The 23,653-nt window shown below is 48.3% G+C and overlaps 1 protein-coding gene across 5 annotated transcripts in view; it reads left to right on the top strand.

Annotated features, from left to right (window-relative positions):
- Window positions 1-23,653, top strand: part of kcnh7 (potassium channel, voltage gated eag related subfamily H, member 7) — a 55,317-nt gene that overhangs the window by 13,969 nt on the left and 17,695 nt on the right. For 2 of the 5 annotated variants that reach the window (XM_062447353.1, XM_062447354.1), the window contains exons 3-10: window positions 2,348-2,503; window positions 12,173-12,631; window positions 13,389-13,409; window positions 14,446-14,469; window positions 15,750-15,961; window positions 19,936-20,361; window positions 22,543-22,942; window positions 23,425-23,624. In XM_062447353.1, coding sequence (XP_062303337.1) covers window positions 2,348-2,503; window positions 12,173-12,631; window positions 13,389-13,409; window positions 14,446-14,469; window positions 15,750-15,961; window positions 19,936-20,361; window positions 22,543-22,942; window positions 23,425-23,624 — 1,898 coding nt within the window. Of the gene's footprint in view, window positions 1-2,347; window positions 2,504-12,172; window positions 12,632-13,388; window positions 13,410-14,445; window positions 14,470-15,749; window positions 15,962-19,935; window positions 20,362-22,542; window positions 22,943-23,424; window positions 23,637-23,653 lie in introns of all 5 variants that reach the window. The other 3 variants (XM_062447352.1, XM_062447356.1, XM_062447355.1) reach the window with 3 other exon arrangements.

The following is a 23,653-nucleotide window of genomic DNA, read 5'->3' as shown; positions in this document are numbered from 1 at the left end:
CTCACCACACAGCCTCACCACAGCCTCACCACACAGCCTCCCCACACAGCCTCACCACAGCCTCACCACAGCCTCACCACACAGCCTCACTACAGCCTCACCACACAGCCTCCCCACACAGCCTCACCACACAGCCTCCCCACACAGCCTCACCACACAGCCTCACCACACAGCCTCACCACAGCCTCACCACACAGCCTCCCCACACAGCCTCACCACACAGCCTCACTATGGAGCCACTAGCTGTTCCCGCTGTTGTTCGACTTGTTGCTGAGGTGTGATAGTGTGTGTAGGTGTTTGTGCATTCATGTGAAGGTACCCGTTTGTAAGTGTGTGTGTACTTGTGTTTGTGTGTGTGTGTGTGGGGGGTATGTGAAGGATCTGGTGCATGTGTGTGTGTGTGTGTGTGTGTGTGCGTGCATGTGTGTGTGCGTGTGCATGTGTGTCCTCTCAGAAATGTGCGCTGGCTGGTAGTGTTGTGGACTCTATGAGGAGGAGCTATAAATAGAAGGCGTGTGACTTTGAAGGAGAGAGAGAGAGAGACAGAGAGAGACAGAGAGAGACAGAGAGAGACAGAGAGAGAGAGAGAGAGAGAGAGAGAGAGAGAGAGACAGAGAGAGACAGAGAGAGACAGAGAGAGACAGAGAGAGACAGAGAGAGAGAGAGAGAGAGAGAGAGAGAGAGAGAGAGAGAGAGAGAGAGAGAGAGAGAGAGAGAGAGAGAGAGAGAGAGAGAGAGAGAGAGAGATCCGAGGCGAGGATCATCTATATATAAAACATGAGCCTGGCATCACAGGCACATTAATTACATTTCCTCACCGCTGTGTGAGATGTGTGTCCTTAACACACAGATCATTTTTGGACTTCCACACTCCGGCCAAACTAGATCTTCTCACTTTCCCACAAGCAAAATCGATAATTTCCGATGAGAAATGCAAACAATGTATATGTTTAGACACATTCTTTTACCGGCTTAGAGTACACCAGAGATGTATTCCTGGTGTATTGTTCTGTCATTGTTGAAAGAAACTTCACCTTAGTGCCTGTTTATGAGCATTAAAATCTATTTTTAAGGATGATTCAAACTCCCAGAAGGCTTAACTTTAATTAATCTGAATCATTAACGTGTTAATAGGGCAACAGAGGCAACTGCAGGCTATCTAGACCTCCTACTGAGATGACTCTAATGGGATAGATTCAAATAGGGATTCAGATGATGCCAATGAATCAAATTGCCGTAATAGGAGCAAAACAAAATCATGAAGGATGTTATCACTGGGATCACCACCATGCTTTCCTCAGCCATGGCACACTGTTGTGCTGATAATGAATAGTGCTGGAAAAGACACTCTCATTAGCTAAATTATGGATTATATAATTATGTCTGGGAAATGTAATGTTTCTCATTTGTGCTTTGATCAATGAAATGGCTTGCGGGACAGTATATCGACCCCTTCACACACAGAGACACACACAGAGACACACACAGAGACACACACAGAGACACACACACAGAGACACACACAGAGACACACACAGACACACACACACAGAGACACACACAGAGACACACACAGAGACACACACAGAGACACACACAGACACACACAGAGATACACACACAGACACACACAGAGATACACACAGAGACACACACAGAGACACACACAGAGACACACACAGACACACACAGAGATACACACAGAGACACACACAGAGACACACACGGTTACATTAGTTGACACATGCAAATCCAGGAGCAATCACTGAAAATTAAATCCAAGCATGAAAGCACTTATCCAAAACGCAATGTGTCTAATCCGCCACGTGATGAGAGCTTTTAAATATGGAATCAGGTGGCTGAGCGGTTAGGGAATCGGGTTAGTAATCCGAAGGTTGCCGGTTTGATTCTCGGCTGTGCCAAATGACGATGTGTCTTTGGGCAAGGCACTTCACCCTACTTGCCTCAGGGGGAATGTCCCTGTACTTACTGTAAGTCGCTCTGGATAAGAGCGTCTGCTAAATGACTACATCTAAAATAACTGTCTCTCCTTCTCCCTGACTCAGACTTGGAGTAGAGGTGTGTGATGAGTACAATAATGTCTTGTTTTTATTAATGAAATATTCTCTTAAACATGAAACTTGTTTTTGCGTGTGAGAGTCATCAGGAGAAAGCAGAAGAACATCAAAGGATCTTTATAAAAACAAAACCCTCTGATCTTCACTGTGTTCCTCTCCAGTTTCCTCCTCACACACACTCTCTCTGGTTCAACCAAACATCACTTGAATGTCAAAGTGTGTGAAGTTGTGTTGAGAACCCAAACCCACGTGTCACTTCCTCCCCTAAGGCTCGGACTTCCTGTGCATCACACACATCATCCCGGTGAAGAACGAGGAGGGCGTGGTCATGATGTTCATCCTCAACTTTGACTACGTTCTGAAGGAGGGCAGCAGCGACTCTCTGGAGAGACTCAACCACCCGTCTCCTGCCAAAGCTGACGTCCGTGAGTACAGCAGGCCAACCCCGCTCCCTGGAGCTCTCATTTCTTCATATCTTCCGAAATCTATATATATACACTATAGGCCTACGTATGTATATAATCAGTGGTGGCTGGTAGTCTTTGAAAAATTTAGGTAAATATTTTTTTCTGAGGGCAATACATTAGAGGCCAATAAATTAGAGGCAAAAAATGTTGACCCAAAAAATTGGTGGTGAGCTCCAGACCCAGGCCAGCCCTGTGGTGAGCTCCAGACCCAGGCCAGCCCTGTGGTGAGCTCCAGACCCAGGCCAGCCCTGTGGTGAGCTCCAGACCCAGGCCAGCCCTGTGGTGAGCTCCAGACCCAGGCCAGCCCTGTGGTGAGCTCCAGACCCAGGCCAGCCCTGTGGTGAGCTCTGCTGCTGTGTGGCCCTCTGTTGCTGAGGTGAACCGTTAACACGGCCCCTCCAGAACACCAGAGGTCGTTCTGTAGATCAGCGTAATTGGATGGGAGAACCTCACAGATGTGTGTGTGTGTATCGCTCTGTGTGTGTGTGTGTGTGTGTATCGCTCTGTGTGTGTGTGTGTGTGTGTGTGTGTATCGCTCTGTGTGTGTGTGTGTGTGTATCGCTCTGTGTGTGTGTGTGTGTGTATCGCTCTGTGTGTGTGTGTGTGTATCGCTCTGTGTGTGTGTGTGTGTGTATCGCTCTGTGTGTGTCTCTCATTGTGTGTTTGTATCTCCTTTTGTGTCAGTGTGGTGTGTGTTTCTCTATGTGTTTCTCTCTCTTTGTTTCTGTGTGTGTGTGTGTACACTGACACGGGTCTCCCTCCTCCTCCAGTCTCAGACGAGCCACTACAGGGCAGCACTATAGTGAAACGGCTGAGCATGAATAAAAGACTAGCCAGGCTTATCTGAATATCTTAGCAGCAGCCTTTGTGAATGCAACTGTCAGAAATACTTATTTACAAGGCTGAGTCTTGCTCTAATGCACTGCCCTCGCTCTCCACCCTGCACTGTGTGTGTGTGTGTGTTTCAGTCTCGGAAGACACAGCTCCAAAGACACGTTTAGCATTCCAAGATCTTTACTTTATTGACTGATTGTCCGCCTGTGCTCAGCAGCGTAGCGGTCGTGCCTGAACCTTGCAGCATGTAGATGACCTCCAGAGCTGGTCAGATCTGAGGTCTGAACTTTGCAGCATGTAGATGACCTCCAGAGCTGGTCAGATCTGAGGTCTGAACCTTGCAGCATGTAGATGACCTCCAGAGCTGGTCAGATCTGAGGTGAAGGCTCTCTGGACCTGGGCCCTGGGAGCCAGACACCCAGGGAGGTCAGGACCTAGGTGTGTTGTATGTTTCCTTACCTGTTAGTCAGTATTGGTCCTGAGACAAGGGATAGCTCACCTCTTCCTGCAGCAGAGTTGATTCACAGCTGTTCAGTGGGACATCTTTCCCCATGGACTTTGCTTGGGTCTTTTCAGTTCCACTACAGCGTTATTCAAAATGCAACTCAGCTTTATTGTTCCCGGTCGGAAGGTTGCCTCTTCCACCTGACGAAAGCTGGAATGTTTACTGAAGCCTCTACGAATGTTCCAGAGGCAGTTCCGGTGTGTTCCGTTCTATCTGTTCTGAGCATTCTAGAACTCTTTGTTCTTATTTCTGAACTGCTAATGAGGGGAGGGGAGAGTTAGAGAGAGGTAAAAGGGGGTAGAGAAGGGTAGAGAAAGGTAGAGAGAGAGAAAGAGTGGTAAAGAGCCCTTCACCGTCAGCAGAAACACAACGATAGGAAATTATTTGTCCCCCTGCTTTTTATTTCATTCTTTTTCTTTCTTTCTGCATCGGCAGTTTCTCCTCTCATCCTCATCTGCCAGTCAGCCAAATCCATAGCTCTGTCTCTCATTCCATCCATTACTGCCCAGACTGAGGGAATTTGATGGTTACTGTAATTAGTATTCAATTCCAATATTACTATCTGGTATCATAGCAACAGGGACCTGGTGTGCATCCGCTGGCTGTATAATCTGCTGGCGAGTGTTTGTGGAGAAAAGTGCCACCAGCGACAACTGCCTGTGCGCACACAAACAGACATACAGTTAGGTCCATAAATATTTGGACATTGACACAATTTTCATCATTTTGGCTCTGTATACCACCACAATGGATTTGAAATGAAACAATCAAGATATGCTTTAAGTGCAGACTTTCAGCTTTAATTTCAGGGTATTTACATCCAAATCAGGTGAACGGTGTAGGAATTACAATACATTTTATATGTGGCCCCCCCCTTTTTAAGGGACCAAAAGTAATTGGACAATTGGCTGCTCAGCTGTTCCATGGCCAGGTGTATGTTATTCCCTCATGGGAGTTCGTTATTTCATTGACAAGGAGCAGATAAAAGGTCTAGAGTTCATTTCAAGTATGGTATTTGTGTTTGGAATCTGTTGCTGTCAACTCTCAATATGAAGTCCAAAGAGCTGTCACCATCAGTGAAGCAAGCCATCGTTAGGCTGAAAAATCAAAACAAACCTATCAGAGAGATAGCAAAAACATTAGGTGTGGCCAAATCAACTGTTTGGTACATTCTTAAAAAGAAAGAACGCACTGGTGAGCTCAGCAACACCAAAAGACCTGGAAGACCACGGAAAACAACTGTGGTGGATGACAGAAGAATTCTTTCCCTGGTGAAGAAAAACCCCTTCACAACAGTTGGCCAGATCAAGAACACTCTCCAGGAGGTAGGCGTATCTGTGTCAAAGTCAAAAATTAAGAGAAGACTTCACCAGAGTAAATATAGAGGGTTCACCACAAGTGAACACAATGTGAACCATTGGTGAGTCTCAAAAACAGGAAGACCAGATTAGAGTTTGCCAAAAAACATCTAAAAGACCCTGTACAGTTCTGGAACAACATCCTATGGACAGATGAGACCAAGATCAACTTGTACCAGAATGATGGGAAGAGAAGAGTATGGAGAAGGGAAGGAACTGCTCATGATCCAAAGCATACCACCTCATCAGTGAAGCATGGTGGAGGTAGTGTTATGGCATGGGCATGTATGGCTGCCAATGGAACTGGTTCCCTTGTATTTATCGATGATGTGACTGCTGACAAAAGCAGTAGGATGAATTCTGAAGTGTTTCTGGCAATATTATCTGCTCAGATTCAGCCAAATGCTTCAGAACTCATAGGACGGCGCTTCACAGTGCAGATGGACAATGACCCGAAGCATACTGCGAAAGCAACCAAAGAGTTTTTTATGGCAAAGAAGTGGAATGTTCTGCAATGGCCAAGTCAATCACCTGACCTAAATCCAATTGAGCATGCAGTTCACTTGCTAAAGACAAAACTGAAGGGAAAATGCCCCAAGAACAAGCAGGAACTGAAGACAGTTGCAGTAGAGGCCTGGCAGAGCATCACCAGGGACGAAACCCAGCGTCTGGTGATGTCTATGGGTTCCAGACTTCAGGCTGTCATTGACTGCAAAGGATTTGCAACCAAGTATTAAAAGTGACAATTAGATTTATGATTATGTTAGTTTGTCCAATTATTTTTGGTCCCTTAAAAAGGGGGGGCCACATATAAAATGTGTTGTAATTCCTACACCTTTCACCTGATTTGGATGTAAATACCCTGAAATTAAAGCTGAAAGTCTGCACTTAAAGCACATCTTGATTGTTTCATTTCAAATCCATTGTGGTGGTATACAGAGCCAAAATGATGAAAATTGTGTCAATGTCCAAATATTTATGGACCTAACTGTACATTCCCACACTCCCCCACACACACTTTAACTATCCCTGTAAGGAGCCAAACCCCAAAGTCACCTTTTAAAAATAGTTACTGCGATTGCTCTCTGCTCCAGCGCTTGACACATGTCCAAGAAGCATGGTAGGACGGCGAACCAATTAGCAGCTCTGGAGTTGCTGGGATAGCTCTTTCAGAGGGGCTTAATTAGACACACAGCTTACAGGAGGGATGAACGGCTCAGAGCTGCATTCATGTTTTTCTCAGTCTGGGTGGTGTCAGCTCTGAAGGAGAAGCCACACCCACTAACTCCTCTCACAGATGTGATTGGTTCTGCTTGTTGGTACATTCACACAGGCGATAATGATTTAATGATGTAATGAGCTAGAGGGACATTCAGCTCTGTAGTGCTGAGCTAGAGAGACGTTCAGCTCTGTGGACGTGTAGGACTGTCAAGGAAAACACACTTCACATCATCATGTCAGCATCTTTGACCGGTATGACTTGTCCAGACCAGTCGTTGAATCTGTCCACCGAAAAACTGTCCACACACAGAGACACACACAGAGACACACACAGACACACACAGAGATACACACACAGACACACACAGAGATACACACAGAGACACACACAGAGACACACACAGAGACACACACAGACACACACAGAGATACACACAGAGACACACACAGAGACACACACGGTTACATTAGTTGACACATGCAAATCCAGGAGCAATCACTGAAAATTAAATCCAAGCATGAAAGCACTTATCCAAAACGTACATTCACACAGGCGATAATGATTTAATGATGTAATGAGCTAGAGGGACATTCAGCTCTGTAGTGCTGAGCTAGAGAGACGTTCAGCTCTGTGGACGTGTAGGACTGTCAAGGAAAACACACTTCACATCATCATGTCAGCATCTTTGACCGGTATGACTTGTCCAGACCAGTCGTTGAATCTGTCCACCGAAAAACTTGAATTAAATATTCCCACAAGAACCTCCCTTCTGTTTGTCTTCTCCTTCTAGTATGCACAATTTGTATGTCGCCTTGGGGGAAACGCGTCTGCTGATGATTAAAGTGTAAACTCTGAGCACAGATTGTGGGTGTTTGTCCCTGGCTGGTGTGTGGCCTCGTCTGTCTGGTGTGTGAGCGGTACTCCGCTCTGTCCCCTGACCCGAGACACAGCACGTAACACCGTCTAAAATTAGTTTTGTCTCTCGTCAATGTCAGCGCAGGAAAATGTGCTGTGACAGAAATAATGTAGCAGTGCTCCTGCAGAGATGTTTGAAGCGCCTGTTCAACCCCTTTTTGTCGTGTCTTCACAAGCTTCCTCACTGCTTCTCCAACTGCCATGGCTTTTCTCTCTCCACCTCATCATCCTCTCTCTCCTATGAGAGGCCGTATAGGCCTTAATTCATACTTGATCTCACATACACGCCATGACCTCACATATATACCATTATATTCTCACATATATACCATTATACTCTCACATACATACCATTATACTCTCACATATACACTATTATACTCTCACATATACACTATTATACTCTCACATATACACCATTATACTCTCACATATACACCATTATACTCTCACATATACACCATTATACTCTCACATATACACCATTATACTCTCACATATACACCATTATGCTCTCACATATATACCATTATACTCTCACATATACACCATTATACTCTCACATATACACCATTATACTCTTGCACATAAACTGGCATACACTCTTACACACACAAAAATACCGTCTTATATGCACCATCATACTAAAGTATGACAATATATGTAAGAGACAAATAGTATGTGTGAAACAGAATGTTACTATATGTAAGAGAATAACAGGATGTGTAAGAGAGAATACTTGTCTATGTGAGAGAGAATACTTGTCTATGTGAGAGAGAATACTTGTCTATGTGAGGGAGAATACTTGTCTATGTGAGAGAGTATACTTGTCTATGTGAGGGAGAATACTTGTCTATATGAGAAAGAATACTTGTCTATGTGAGAGAGTTTGTTTCAAACGGAAGGCAGTTTGATTGAAAAGGAAGTAGTACTGAATTCTCAGTTCCTGATTGGCTTACACATGAAGAAGAAGGATTTGGGGTAGATGTAGCTAACAACCACCTTCCCTATCAAGACGAGACTTAGTGACATGACAAGATGGCAGAGAGTGGGCGGCTTAATGAAGCCATTGGACTCATTAATAACATTTTAAATACTCCAAATGCTGCGGCGTTATTGTAGGGAGGACAGACCCGTTCCTGAAATACGTTTTTAAAGTTATTCCTGGGGAAATTATGGAATTAAATTACATATTAACTATACTAAAATACTTGTGCACAATAATATTTGCTAAATGTAGACGTTTTTAAAGGTTTTTAATTTTACCTCAAAGCTTTTTGTGAGGGTTAGGGCTAGTTTCACGACAGCGACTTTGGATGTAGACTAGGCTACTTTAACATGTTAGCTGATTAGCCAGTATGAGTGAGATATGTATACAGTCACATTAACAAACCTCTTCTTTGTAAACTATTTCGTCTTAAATACGATGGGAACACATCACATTAACAATTCCAAAACGCACCACACCTCAAACAATTTTTTTTGTCAAGCGTCTCTAAGCTCAGATTCCGAATCGGATCCATGAAGCTATTTCGTTGCAGTGAATGGGTGCGGGCACTCATCGGGCATAGGGGCCTACACTCAAATAGGATCTTAAAAGTCCCAACTGGAAAATTTTGTGAACAGATTGACATCAAGTTCAGGTTGTGGCATTGAAGTTTAGGTTAGTAGCCAAGGGTGTAAAGACCACTCGGCTACTTAAAGACGTCAACGGTTAAAACCCCAGTGCCACGGGACGGTATTCACAAAGGCATTGGCTTTAATTTAAATGATAATTTGTTTCATCAATTGAAAAACTGATCTAGGACTTTTGACTCAGGTAGTGGGGGTCGGTATAGCTTCCTTAACAACTATGGAATTCTACATTTGAGTTTTTTAGTGGATTTGCTTGAATCGTTGTCAGAAATGTTGGAATCAAAGACAACAGCCATCCACAGTGGCTATTTCTAACGCTAACGATGACCTGCGCCGGCTCTTCAGACCTGGATCAGGTGCACCACGGAGCGGCAGTAGCACTCTGTCAGGAGTTTGATATTGGGATTGCGCCATCACTTGGCTGGCATTAAGACTAGCTCCTGACAGAGGGCTGCTGGCACTCCTTGATGCACCTGATCCAGGTCTGAAGAGCCGGCGCATTTCATTGTCAACGTTAGCGTTAGAAACAGCCCCCGTGTATGGCTGTTGTCTTTGATACAACATTTCTGACAATGATGCCGCAGGATTTGGAGTATGCAAAATGTTATTAATGAATCCATCTTGTCATGTCACTCAGTCTCGTCTTGATAGTGAAGGTGGGCGTTAGCTACATCTACCCCAAATCCTTCTTCATGTGTAAGCCAATCAGGAACTGAGAATTCAGTACTACTTCCTTTTCAATCAAACTGCCTTCCGTTTCAATCAAACTCTCTCACATAGACAAGTATTCTCTCTCATATAGACAAGTATTCTCTCTCACAAAGACAAGTATTCTCTCTCACAAAGACAAGTATTCTCTCTCACATAGACAAGTATTCTCTCTCACATAGACAAGTATTCTCTCTCACAAAGACAAGTATTCTCTCTCATACAGGCAAGTATTCTCTCTCACAAAGACAAGTATTCTCTCTCACATAGACAAGTATTCTCTCTCACATAGACAAGTATTCTCTCTCACATAGACAAGTATTCTCTCTCACATAGACAAGTATTCTCTCTCACATAGACAAGTATTCTCTCTTACATAGACAAGTATTCTCTCTTACACATCCTGTTATTCTCGTACATATACTAACATTCTGTTTCACACATACTATTTGTCTCTTACATATATTGTCATACTTTAGTATGATGGTGCATATAAGAGGGTATTTTTGTGTGTGTAAGAGAGTATGCCAGTTTAAGTGCAAGAGTATAATGGTGTATATGTGAGAGTATAATGGTATATATGTGAGAGTATAATGGTACATATGTGAGAGTATAATGGTATATATGTGAGAGTATAATGGTATATATGTGAGGTCATGGCGTGTATGTGAGATCAAGTATGAATTATGGCCTATACGGCCTCTCTTACTCTCCACCTCATCATCCTCTCTCTCTACCTCCTCATCCTCTCTCTCTACCTCATCCTCTCTCTCTACCTCATCATCCTCTCTCTCTACCTCATCATCCTCTCTCTCTACCTCCTCATCCTCTCTCTCCACCTCATCATCCTCTCTCTACCTCATCATCCTCTCTCTCTACCTCATCATCCTCTCTCTCTACCTCCTCATCCTCTCTCTCCACCTCATCATCCTCTCTCTACCTCATCATCCTCTCTCTCTACCTCATCATCCTCTCTCTCTACCTCCTCATCCTCTCTCTCTACCTCATCATCCTCTCTCTCTACCTCATCATCCTCTCTCTCTACCTCATCATCCTCTCTCTCCACCTCATCATCCTCTCTCTCTACCTCATCATCCTCTCTCTCCACCTCATCATCCTCTCTCTCTACCTCATCATCCTCTCTCTCTACCTCATCATCCTCTCTCTCCACCTCATCATCCTCTCTCTGCACCTAATCATCCTCTCTCTCTACCTCCTCATCCTCTCTCTCTACCTCATCATCCTCTCTCTCCACCTCATCATCCTCTCTCTCCACCTAATCATCCTCTCTCTCTACCTCCTCATCCTCTCTCTCTACCTCATCATCCTCTCTCTCTACCTCATCCTCTCTCTCTACCTCATCCTCTCTCTCTACCTCCTCATCCTCTCTCTCTACCTCCTCATCCTCTCTCTCTACCTCATCATTTCACTCACTGGATGAATGAGTCCTTCTGTTTGTGTGTGTATGTGATCTGTGTGTGTGTGTGTGTGTGTGTGTGTAAACGCCCTCATGAGGATCACTCCACAGCTACAGTGACTCTGTGAGCTATGCATCCTCATCAAACTGCCCTCCCCCAGTCTTTCATCCTGGGACAGTGCGTTTCTGCCACTGGACGTCCACTCAATAATTGACGTTAGATGAGGACTAATGACTTGCCGTTGGAACATATATTTCCATCTCGGTCGTGTATTAAAATAACTCTGGCCTGGCGTGTTTCAACAGTGTACACGCTAAACGCCCGACACCGGGGAGAAAGCTGAGGGGAAACTGAAAGCTGTTTTTATTACAAACAAAGTATGAGGTGATGAAACAAGGTTAGCACAGGCTACGCCAGTCCGAATGTTCCCGGAGAAACGCAGCGAGGATCCTCGTGATGCTGTGTGAATCACCTGTCTCAGCTCATGAAAATCATATTCATGTGCCAAGAAGAGGATTGTCAGAATAACCTGCCTGTCCAGAAATATGCTTGCAGTGTTTCTGTTCAGACTATCTCAGTGTTTCTGTTCAGACTACCTCAGTGTTTCTGTTCAGACTATCTCAGTGTTTCTGTTCAGACTACCTCAGTGTTTCTGTTCAGACTATCTCAGTGTTTCTGTTCAGACTACCTCAGTGTTTCTGTTCAGGCTACCTCAGTGTTTCTGTTCAGACTATCTCAGTGTTTCTGTTCAGACTACCTCAGTGTTTCTGTTCAGACCATCTCAGTGTTTCTGTTCAGACTACCTCAGTGCTATTTCTGAAAACACTCCACAGCACACTGTAATAAACAGGACAACATTGACTAACAGTGATTGCAACCAGATCAACTCTCTCTTTGTTTATTTCTTTCTCTCTGTCATTCTCCCTCCCTCCCTCCCCCTCCCTCTCCCCCCTCCCTCTCTCGCTGTCCCCCTCCTTCTGCCCCTGTCTCTCTCCCCCTCCCTCCCTCCCTCCCTGTCTCTCTCTCCCTCAGGGAAAGGCCGTTTCTTCCGGTTTCGCTTCCCCTCCCTGCACCTCCTGGGCGTCAGCAAGCAGTCTCTCCCCCAGGAGGACCCTGATGCCGTCACCATCGACTCCCCCCGCCGCAGCGACTCCCCCCGCCGCAGCGATGAGTCCGTGGTAACCCGTGACTACCAGCTGCCCACACGGGAGAGCTGCAGCCCTTCCTACGCCAATGACACCCGCGCCCTCATCGCCCCCAGCCACTGCTCCACCCCCCTCTCTGGCCCCCTGGACCACTCCTCCCCCAAGGGACCTTGGGACAGGCTGTACCCTGCTCCCACGCCCCCCCCGCCCCCAGCCTCCCCCGGCCTCACCCCCGCGGCCTCCAGGGAGAGCCTGGGGAGCGTCCGGAGGGCATCCTCCACCCAGGACATGGAGGCCCTGAGCTCCCACTCCAGGATGCTCTTCAGGGACCGCCATGCCAGCGAAGGTAGCTAGCTCTCCACCACGTAACACAGACACACACACACACAGACCACATAACCCCCTCACACACTCTCTCTCCATCACAGACACACCACTCACAGCTCATCCAGGGACACGCAGGGTGTGGATAGTTTTAGGATGGCCAAGAAGTCACCTTGGATTGGTAGAAATGGGCCAGGGGGCGTGTCATCCAGCCTTAACCCCGCCCCTCTCACCACAGGGAGCCTCTCTGAGTCAGCCACAAAGTGAAGCACTTTGCACCTTCTCTCAAGGCGCTGAATGGGAGTGTGCGTGTGCTACTTCTGTGTGTGTGTGTCTGTGTGTGTGTGTGGGGGTATGTGTGTGTGTGTGTAAAGCCCCAGGTCTATCTACAGATGCAACCAGCCAGTCTGTCCCTCCACCTGAATATCTCCTGACTAGTGCAGTGTTCCTGATGTCCCCCTCCCTCTCCTCCTCCCTCTCCCCCTCCCCCCTCCTCCTCTCCCCTCCTCCTCCCTCTCCTCCTCCCTCTCCCCCTCCCCCCTCCTCCTCTCCCCTCCTCCTCCCTCTCCTCCTCCCTCTCCCCCTCCCCCCTCCTCCTCTCCCCTCCTCCTCCCTCTCCTCCTCCCTCTCCCCCTCCCCCCTCCTCCTCTCCCCTCCTCCTCCCTCTCCTCCTCCCTCTCCCCCTCCCCCCTCCTCCTCTCCCCTCCTCCTCGCCCTCTCCTCCTCCCCTTCCCCCCTCTCTTTCTCTCTCCCTCCACACCGCATTGCCCGTCTGACAGACAATGGTCGCAATATCAAAGGTACGGTCAAATCAAAAGTTCTATTGAGTGTTGGATGTGGCCTGTCCCAGCTGTGCTGAACACCACCCAGCCTGCTGCATGTTCACGCACGCCCACACGCACACACACACACGCACACACACACGCACACACACATACACACACATACACACACACACACACACATGCACACACACAGAAGTAGCACGCCCACACCCCCACAAACCAGTGTCAGCATGCGCGCTAGCTAGGGCCAGTATCCACCTTGTGTGTTGGGAATGCTTCTGGGAATGCTAATGCCGGCGGGGCCTGAGTCACCCCCCCCACCCCGTGCCCCCCCCCCCACCCCGTGCCCCACCCCGTGCCCCCCCCCCCTCACACCCCCAGAGCCATCTCTCCTGCCTCCTGCATGACACAGGCTGTTTCCAGCCTCTCGAACACCCTCATCCTCCCTTCCATTTAGTACAACTTCCCTGCTCATCTCTGGAGGGAACGACAGTCACGGCTCCGCCTCTCTCACACGGGGCGCAGGAGGTGGGGTGCAGGAGGTGGGGTGCAGGGTGGGGGGTGCAGGGTGGGGGGGATTCTGGTGTGAAGCGTTCAGGGTTCTCCAGGCTGGATAACCAGCCCTTCTCTCCTCCCCCACCGCCCCCCCACAGGAGACTGTATGTTGGAGCATGACCCCCCCCCCCCTCTGTGTAATATTTAAGTCGTCATCCGAACGTAAACATCACCTCATTCCATGTCACGTTACATTACGCCCCCTGGAAGACACTAACACAACGCAACAGAGTGAAATAGCTTTATTCACCCTAAAGAGAAAACATTTGATGCTCCTCATATTGGCTCTCTGAGGTGAAACACTCCACTGCAGCCTTCCTCACACAACCTTCCCACAGCGACCGTTTCAACAGTGTGTGCTAAAGTAGACGCCAAGGGAACTGTTGTAGGTCTAAGGTGCATTTGTAGATCTTGATTTGACATTTGACCTTCCCGCATAATTCCACTTCCTCTCTCCACTTCCTGTTTACCTTCTCTCTCTCTCCTGATTCGCTAGTTTCTCGTTCCTGGATGGCTGGGGGTATGGCTTGAGCTTTCCCTATTTGTTTCTGTCTGACCACAAACTGTTGTGTAGCGCCGTAGCATGCCATCACCTTGTGCATGCCATCGCTCTCTGTCCTGTCCTGATTGGCCCTTCACTTCTGTGTTCGTCATGGTGACTAGACTGCCAGCGTAGGTTGTTGTCGTAAAAGCATAATGACAGGATGCTCTCGCCAAAGAGATTTCAAATCTCAGTGATCCCTTACTGGTTAAATAAAGGTTGTTTTTTAGAAGTTACGTGAGGCTATTTGGTGAAAAGAGATTTAGGAGGGGTTAAGTTCTCGTCAGGGCTGAATCCACCGTCCTCTGTCTGACAGTTTTCCCTCCTGTTGCGTCGTGTGTGACAATGTGTGAGATGGTGTTGTTTGGTTACCGTGTCACGTTGGCGTCTAAGGCCTGAGTCACTGTTTGTGAGCAGCACATTCAGCACAGTAAAGCACAGATGAAAAAAGACTTTTCTTCATCGGAAATCATTAACTCTTAGTTATGCTGAAGTGAGTCTTTGAATTGTGATATTAAAATGCATGGACCGCCTGGTGAAATAACTGATATATTCGGAATGTTTTATGGGTGAAATAACATAACCATTCACTAATATTGCTTGTGATAAGAAGTTCAGAGGAACATTGTGTTAGTTTGGTGTTTCACAGCATTGGTGGTGCAGTAGTGTTTGGTCTCGTACTTGGTTTTTGTTTTTGTTCCAGCAATCGATTTGCTCCCAGAACATCATCTCCTCACACCTCACAACACACACACACCTACACACACGCTCACACACACACTCACTCACACACTTTACTACACACATTCATACAATCACAGTCGTACACACACACTCTCTCACACATGCTTACACGCACACACTCCCCCCCCCCCCCCCCCCCACAGCAGACCGGGAAGCTCCCAGCTGGTCTGTGGTTCTGCAGCTGGTCTGCTCTGCTGCAGCCAGAGGTCCTCTGGGCAGACTGGACCAGTGCCAGAACCTTCCTGCGTCACACAGGACAGGACAGTATAGTACTGCACAGCACAGTCCAGCCCTGCTGCTGGACCAATGCTCCAATAGGGTCTTGATCCGTCAGCAGTAATCATCAATCCATTAATGAATGGATGGATTGATTGAAAGATTAAACAGACATCGAGCAGTTCTGTAGTTGTATGTGTGTGTGTGTGTGTATGTGTGTGTGTGTGTGTGCGTGTGTGCGTGTGTGCGTGTGTGCGTGTGTGTGTGCGTGTGTGTGTGCGTGTGTGTGACCTCCTCAGGTCCCTTCAACCAGATCAGATCCAGTCTGCTGGGCTCCACCTCCGACTCCAACCTCAGCAAGTACAGCACCATCAACAAGATCCCCCTCATCACCCTCAACTTCTCAGAGAACAACGACAGGAAGTGCCCCTCGTCCCCCACGTCCGAGAAAACCATCATCGCCCCCAAGGTCAAAGACCGCACGCACAACGTCACCGACAAGGTGACACAGGTGAGAACCTCACCTCTCTCACACCCTCCCCTCCCTCACCTGTCTCACACCCTCCCTCACCTCTCTCACACCCTCCCCTCCCTCACCTGTCTCACACCCTCCCTCACCTCTCTCACACCCTCCCCTCCCTCACCTGTCTCACACCCTCCCTCACCTCTCTCACACCCTCCCCTCCCTCACCTGTCTCACACCCTCCCTCACCTCTCTCACACCCTCCCCTCCCTCACCTGTCTCACACCCTCCCTCACCTCTCTCACACCCTCCCCTCCCTCACCTGTCTCACACCCTCCCTCACCTCTCTCACACCCTCCCCTCCCTCACCTCTCTCACACCCTCCCCTCCCTCACCTCTCTCACACCCTCCCCTCCCTCACCTGTCTCACACCCTCCCTCACCTCTCTCACACCCTCCCCTCCCTCACCTGTCTCACACCCCCCCTCACCTCTCTCACACCCTCCCCTCCCTCACCTGTCTCACACCCTCCCCCTCCCTCACCTCTCTCACACCCTCCCCTCTCCTCCCTCAAACTCTCCATCCTCCTTCCCCTCCTCCTCTCCCTCACCCCACACCCTCCCCTCTCTCAGATTACCCTGAAGGTCACAGCTGTCTCTCTGGAGGTCACCGCTGCCTCTCCCCTTCCTCCATCATGCCCCCTCCCCCAGACCGCCCTGCTCCGGGGGTGTGTGTGTACAGTGTGTACAGTGATGTGTGTGTGTGTGTGTCAATAGCCTCAACCCTCTCACGTTCACCCAGGACCAGCAGATGTCTAGAGACCAACTGGTTCCTTTGTAGTTGAGGACCTGATCAGATGAAAACATTCACATTCACACACAGCTGACCTCCACAGACCCTGCCTCCACAAACCCTGCCTCCACAGACCCTGCCTCCACAAACCCTGCCTCCACAGACCCTGCCTCCACAGACCCTGCCTCCACAAACCCTGCCTCCACAAACCCTGCCTCCACAGACCCTGCCTCCACAAACCCTGCCTCCACAAACCCTGCCTCCACAGACCCTGCCTCCACAAACCCTGCCTCCACAGACCCTGCCTCCACAGACCCTGCCTCCACAAACCCTGCCTCCACAAACCCTGCCTCCACAAACCCTGCCTCCACAAACCCTGCCTCCACAAACCCTGCCTCCACAGACCCTGCCTCCACAGACCCTGCCTCCACAGACCCTGCCGTCGCCACTCTGCATTGGAGACCAAAGATGTTTTATTCAAACAGCCACTTCAGTCACTAAGCAGACAACTCTCTGAATGTAGAACAGCAGCTTATTGTTCTAGTCAGGCTTAGTTAAATAGCTCTTATAGTTCTAGTCAGGCTTAGTTAAATAGCTCTTATAGTTCTAGTCAGGCTTAGTTAAATAGCTCTTATTGTTCTAGTCAGGCTTAGTTAAATAGCTCTTATTGTTCTAGTCAGGCTTAGTTAAATAGCTTGGTTCTTGTTTAGTTACCTTTGAAGGGATGGGGTAACCAGCTAACCACCATCAACACCCATTAAAGACGTAGCAGTTAAGTAATTAAGTGATCATAACATACTATCAATGTCGTCGGTCACATAACAGTAATATATGAATGTGTTTCACTGTGAGGCTTTACTTAGAACTTCATTCACTTCCTAATGAGAATATAAACACTCAATTCCACTTAAACTAAGTCAGCCTTGCGTTGTCCTTGAGGAGTATTTGTTTGCATGAAGCCGGAGAGCTAGCTAGCTAGCTTCACTGGCCACCTTAAATAATGAAGGCGGATCATTTATTTAGACACAGATTGGGGGAGAGACTCGCCCAGCCGAGCTGTCGTTGTGCCAACCGATTCCCTCCTGCCTTCCCAGCAGGCTCAGTTATAATTTACCCATACTGCTGAGCGATGAGGAGGGGGGGGGGGGGGGGTACAGAGGCTGTTTATATCATCTCCCTGGCTGTGTACTGTGTCAGACCCAGAGCTAGCTGTGTGCTAAGATAGCTGTGTGCTAGCTGGAACAGGAAGCTATGGTTTTAAATTAGGATCAGTCTGACTGTCCAGAACATGGAGTCAGGTACAAACCTATTAGCATCACTCATGCACAAGACAAGATTGAGATGCAAGGATGGATATCCCATATTCCAGCACCTACAGCATCTGTCTTGTTGAAGGGACTTCATGATTGCCTTACTAATTGCTGGGACCTTTAATAAAGGCCACATGATGTTTAGACACATAAATAATTCAAAACTCATTTTATTTCTCCTTCTCTTTCTGCCTTTTTCTTGGTTTACTTTAAAGGCCAGGATATATTGGAAGGGCTCAGTGTGTGACCCCCCCCCCCTTACCCCACCCACAGGGGGACGGGGGGGTCTAACTAAATGTATTATCAACACTTAACCTCCCGTCTCCCGTCTCCCCCACACACACCTCCTCAAACACGTCAGGTTACCGTGGTGATCCCTGGGTGGGTCTGGTGTTGGCGTGGAGACGGAGGAGGAACTGGAGGTTTCATCTTTGCCTCCTGTTTAACTCTGAGCGCGGCATTAATTGCCTGTCTGCCCTTGGGGCGAGCGAGGCACTCTACCTGTCTCTCTCTCCCACTCTCTCCCTCCCCCTCTCTCTCTCTCTCCCACTCTCTCCCACTCTCTCCCACTCTCTCCCACTCTCTCTCTCCTCCCCCTTTCTCTCTCTCTCTCGCTCTTTCTCTCTCATCTTCTCTACCCCTCTCCCTCTATCTCCCCCTCTCTCTAACCCTCTATCCCTCTCTCTCCCTATCCCTCTCTTTCCCCCCCCTCTCTCGCTCTCATTCCCTCCTCTCTCTCTCCCGCCCCCTCTCCCACCTCTATCTCCCTTTCTCTCCAGTCATAAGAGCACCAGCCAGAAATTCCCTGCTGTTGAGGAGTTCGAGCCAGATGAATGGATATATATCCAGCTCCCACAGCGATAATGACCTCTGTGTCGTGGATCCAGGGTGATGGTCCTGCAGTAATATTGATGTTAAAAGTTTCCCAGGGATCTTCACTAAACTGGAAGCCAGGTTATTAATGCACAGGCCTGTTCTTCAAAAGAGATTTCCTTTTTTGTTAATTCCCTAAAAGGACAATTTAAACTGGGAATAATATGGACTTACAAACACGGGCAGTAACGCAAACACATAAACACCCCTGACTTCCTTGAGGAACGATGTACCCATAGGTAGTATGTAGTCAATAGAATGTAGTATCTAGTACATACTGTTGTATTTGTAGTATATAATATGTAGTATCTATTATGTAGTATCTTGTGTGTAGTGTCTATGAAGTAGCATCTAGTATGTAGTATATTGTAGTGTGTAGTATGTAGTATGTAGTGCATTGTATGTAGTGTGTAGTATGTAGTATGTAACACGTGTGGAGCGGTTGACAGCGGGGGGTGATGCACCAGCTCTCTCCTGGACTCTGTACACCCCCCAGAGGAGTTATTAACCAAACTGAGACTGGCGTCGATCCTGACCTTTACTTGATGCCACTCTCCCGAGGTTTCTCTACACTGAGGGCTTTGAGATATTTCAGTTATCATGCTGAAGTTATTGTGGAATGCATCTCATTTGCATAGTTGTTTTACATTAACCTTAAACTTCACGTGATGAAACAGCGAAAGATTCCCCATGGAGGACATTTAGGATTGTTGTTGAGCTCTAAATAGAGCTGTCTGGACCAGACTCTCTACACTGGACTGGTTGATTAATAATAATGTGTCCATTCAGCAGATGTTTCTATCCAACGTGCAATACAGGGGGGTTCGAACCTGCGACCTCTTGATCTGCAGTCACATTCTCTAACTGCTGAGCTTGACCAAATAAGGAAAGCTTCTATGTGTTCTCATGAACTCTCTTCCTCCTCCTTTCCTTCCTCCTCCTCCTCTTCCTCCTCCTCCTCTCCCTCCTCTCCCTCCTCCTCCTCCTCCTCTTCTCCCTCCTCTCCCTCCTCCTCCTCCTCCTCCTCCTCCTCCTCTCCCTCCCGCAGGTGTTGTCTCTGGGAGCTGACGTCCTACCCGAGTACAAGCTCCAGACGCCACGCATGGACCGGTTCACCATCCTCCACTACAGCCCCTTCAAGGCGGTGTGGGACTGGCTCATCCTGCTGCTGGTAATCTACACGGCCATCCTGACGCCCTACTCCGCCGCCTTCCTCCTCAACGACCGCGAGGAGCATAAACGGCGCGAGTGCGGCTATTCCTGCTCCCCGCTCAACGTGGTGGACCTCATGGTGGACATCATGTTCATCGTGGACATCCTCATCAACTTCAGGACCACCTACGTCAACGTGAACGAGGAAGTGGTCAGCCACCCTGCCAAGATCGCCATCCACTACTTCAAGGGCTGGTTCCTCATCGACATGGTGGCCGCCATCCCCTTCGACCTGCTGATCTTCGGCTCGGGATCGGACGAGGTGAGTCACAACCCGGACGTTGTCATGACCTTGTCCAGGTTAACTGGCCCCGGGGACAACGGGTGTGAATGAGCTGCTAGCTTATTAGGGCCAGGGGTGCTAGATTAGTGTTGGAGCGAAACCTACAGGCAGGTAGCTCTCCAGGAACAGCGTAGGAGACCCTGAACTCGAGACTCCTTTGGTACTTAAGGACAGCATTCTCCTTGTTAGGATGCAGACCTACAGGCCTGCATGAGGACATCCCTGGTCTCTGGAGGAACTCCTCCTCTAGAAACATCATCTCACCTTCCCTGGAGGAGAACAAACGCGTCTCTGGGTTCCTGGGAATACGTTTACAAACAGTTGATCTTAATCAATTTCCTGAGGGAAATTTGGTTGGAGCAAACAAGCAGATAACTGGAAAAACAATCCCATGCAACCGAGACAAACACATAAAAAACACATCTCAGGTCATTTAATTTATACTTACTAACATTACCTATAATTTAAAAGATTTTTATTTGAGGGGCTGAGTGAATATCTACACACATGTATCCCAAGACTTTGTTTTTCAGACTTTTTTGTCTTTTGAGAGAGAGAGAGAGAAACAGAGAGAGAGACAAAGGGGGAGGACATGGTAAGAGTGAAGATGTAGAACAGAGATGTGGGCAGAGACTGAAACAGAGAGGAGAGAGAGATTGTGATCATATCGTGATCATATCGTGATCATATCGTGATCATACTGTGATCATATCATGATCATATCGTGATTATACTGTGATCCTATCGTGATCATATCGTGATCATATTGTGATCATACTGTAATCTTATCGTGATCACATTGTGATCGTCATCATCGTGCCCCCAAGAGCACATGAAATATGTATATTTCATGTGCTCATATTTCATGTTCATATTTCAAATGCTGTATATATATATATTATATATATACAGCGTCACCGAGGGGCCCCCAAATATATGAGTCATGACGCATTTCATGAACAAGGTGTTATTAATTCCCCTGTAGGACAACTTGCGTGTTAGATGGAATTAGAATGGACAGGACCTGAATGGGGCTGGACTAAATGGATTCAAACCGATCTTGAGCTGAACTGAGCTTGAGTTGAATTGGATTAAATAGGTTTGAATGGGATTGAATAAACAGGTGAGTTTCCAGCCGGTAAGCTTGCCTGCAGAATAAGTGGTGCCTTAGTGGAGGAGATGTTTATAATAAAGCCATCACCGTTCTGTTACTCTGAGCTCCTAACAGGAAACACATTTCCTGTGAGCACACGTCAGGGAGGTAAGCATCATCTCATGAATCAGCCCTGTCTCATACACCAGGAACAGACACTTGTCCGGTTTACAGATAGCAGGGTAATGAGCAGCTTCTCTGTAAACAAGACTCACATCCAGGAGCAACATGTATCTCATTGCTGTTGTTACGGGAGGAGGTGGTAATGATTTCCCTCAGGATATTACTGTAATAGTTAATGGGGACAGGATGTGAACTTTCCTCTCTCTCGTGCTCCTGGTGACAGAGGGAGGCGACACGGAGGCGCCGGGAGCTAGTGATCCTCCTCTTCTACGTCTCCACAGCGCTGTGTGGGAGGAGGGGCGGGGCTGGGAGGGGCGGGGAGGGGCTGGGAGGGGCTGGGAGGGGAGGGGAGGGGCTGGGAGGGGCTGGGAGGGGCTGGGAGGGGCGGGGAGAGGCTGGGAGGGGAGGGGCGGGGAGGGGCGGGGAGGGGCGGTTTAGGATTGTTTACAACGGAACTGAGGAGGTTGTGGTTGTGAGGGATGTTTCTGGTTGTGAGGGATGTTTCTGGATGTGAGGGATGTTTTTGGTTGTGAGGGATGTTTCTGGATGTGAGGGATGTTTTTGGTTGTGAGGGATGTTTCTGGTTGTGAGGGATGGGTCTGGGTTCAGTGTCCAGGCAGGCCGGTCTCTCTGGATCTGGGTTCAGGGTGCTTTGCAGCCCTGATTGATGAGTTTGAGAGGAAACCATTTCTCAGAAATGTCACAAGCCACTCATGTGGCACTCTCCTCACTGTGACTAACTGACCTTAGCTGGGATTGATTATAACACTTACCCACCCAATAGAGAAACCATTCACAGACTTCTGAAGTGGATTAGCACTAGTCCAGATTTCAAGCAAGCATCAGCCAATAAGAACCCTGTTCATTTATACGTTCCTCCCCAGACCACCACTCTGATTGGCCTGCTGAAAACAGCCCGTCTCCTCCGATTGGTCCGCGTGGCCAGGAAGCTGGACCGCTACTCTGAGTACGGCGCTGCAGTCCTCATGCTGCTCATGTGCATCTTCGCGCTCATCGCCCATTGGCTGGCCTGCATCTGGTACGCCATCGGGAATGTGGAGAAACCGTACCTGGACCACAAGATTGGCTGGCTGGACAACCTGGGCGTGTCCATCGGGAAGCGCTACAACTACAGCGACCCGGCGTCGGGTCCGTCCATCAAGGACAAGTACGTGACAGCGCTGTACTTCACCTTCAGCAGTCTGACCAGCGTGGGCTTCGGGAACGTCTCCCCCAACACCAACTCTGAGAAGATCTTCTCCATCTGCGTCATGCTGATCGGCTGTGAGTTACACACACACACACACAAGCAAAACCTTGCACACACACACAAGAACACACATGCATGCACTCTCATGTACTGAGGCACCTGTTTGACCTTTAACCTCTGACCTCCTCCAGCCCTCATGTACTGAGTCATCTGTTTGACCTTTAACCTCTGACCTCCAGCCCTCATGTACTGAGTCATCTGTTTGACCTTTAACCTCTGACCTCCTCCAGCCCTCATGTACTGAGTCATCTGTTTGACCTTTAACCTCTGACCACCTCCAGCCCTCATGTACTGAGTCATTTGTTTGACCTTTAACCTCTGACCTCCAGCCCTCATGTACTGAGTCATCTGTTTGACCTTTAACCTCTGACCTCCAGCCCTCATGTACTGAGTCCTCCAGCCCTCATGTACTGAGTCATCTGTTTGACCTTTAACCTCTGACCTCCAGCCCTCATGTACTGAGTCATCTGTCTGACCTTTAACCTCTGACCTCCAGCCCTCATGTACGCCAGCATCTTCGGGAACGTGTCGGCCATCATCCAGCGCCTGTACTCGGGCACGGCGCGCTACCACACCCAGATGCTGCGGGTGCGAGAGTTCATCCGCTTCCATCAGATCCCCAACCCCCTCCGCCAGCGCCTGGAGGAGTACTTCAAGCACGCCTGGTCCTACACCAACGGCATCGACATGAACATGGTACGAATGTGTGTGTGAGGGTGTGTGTG

The sequence above is a fragment of the Osmerus eperlanus genome, chromosome 21 (genome assembly GCF_963692335.1).
Source record: "Osmerus eperlanus chromosome 21, fOsmEpe2.1, whole genome shotgun sequence".
In the NCBI taxonomy this organism is placed as follows: domain Eukaryota; kingdom Metazoa; phylum Chordata; class Actinopteri; order Osmeriformes; family Osmeridae; genus Osmerus; species Osmerus eperlanus.
The sequence above is the reverse complement of the archived record's forward strand: the minus strand, read 5'-3'. Positions and strand labels throughout refer to the sequence as shown.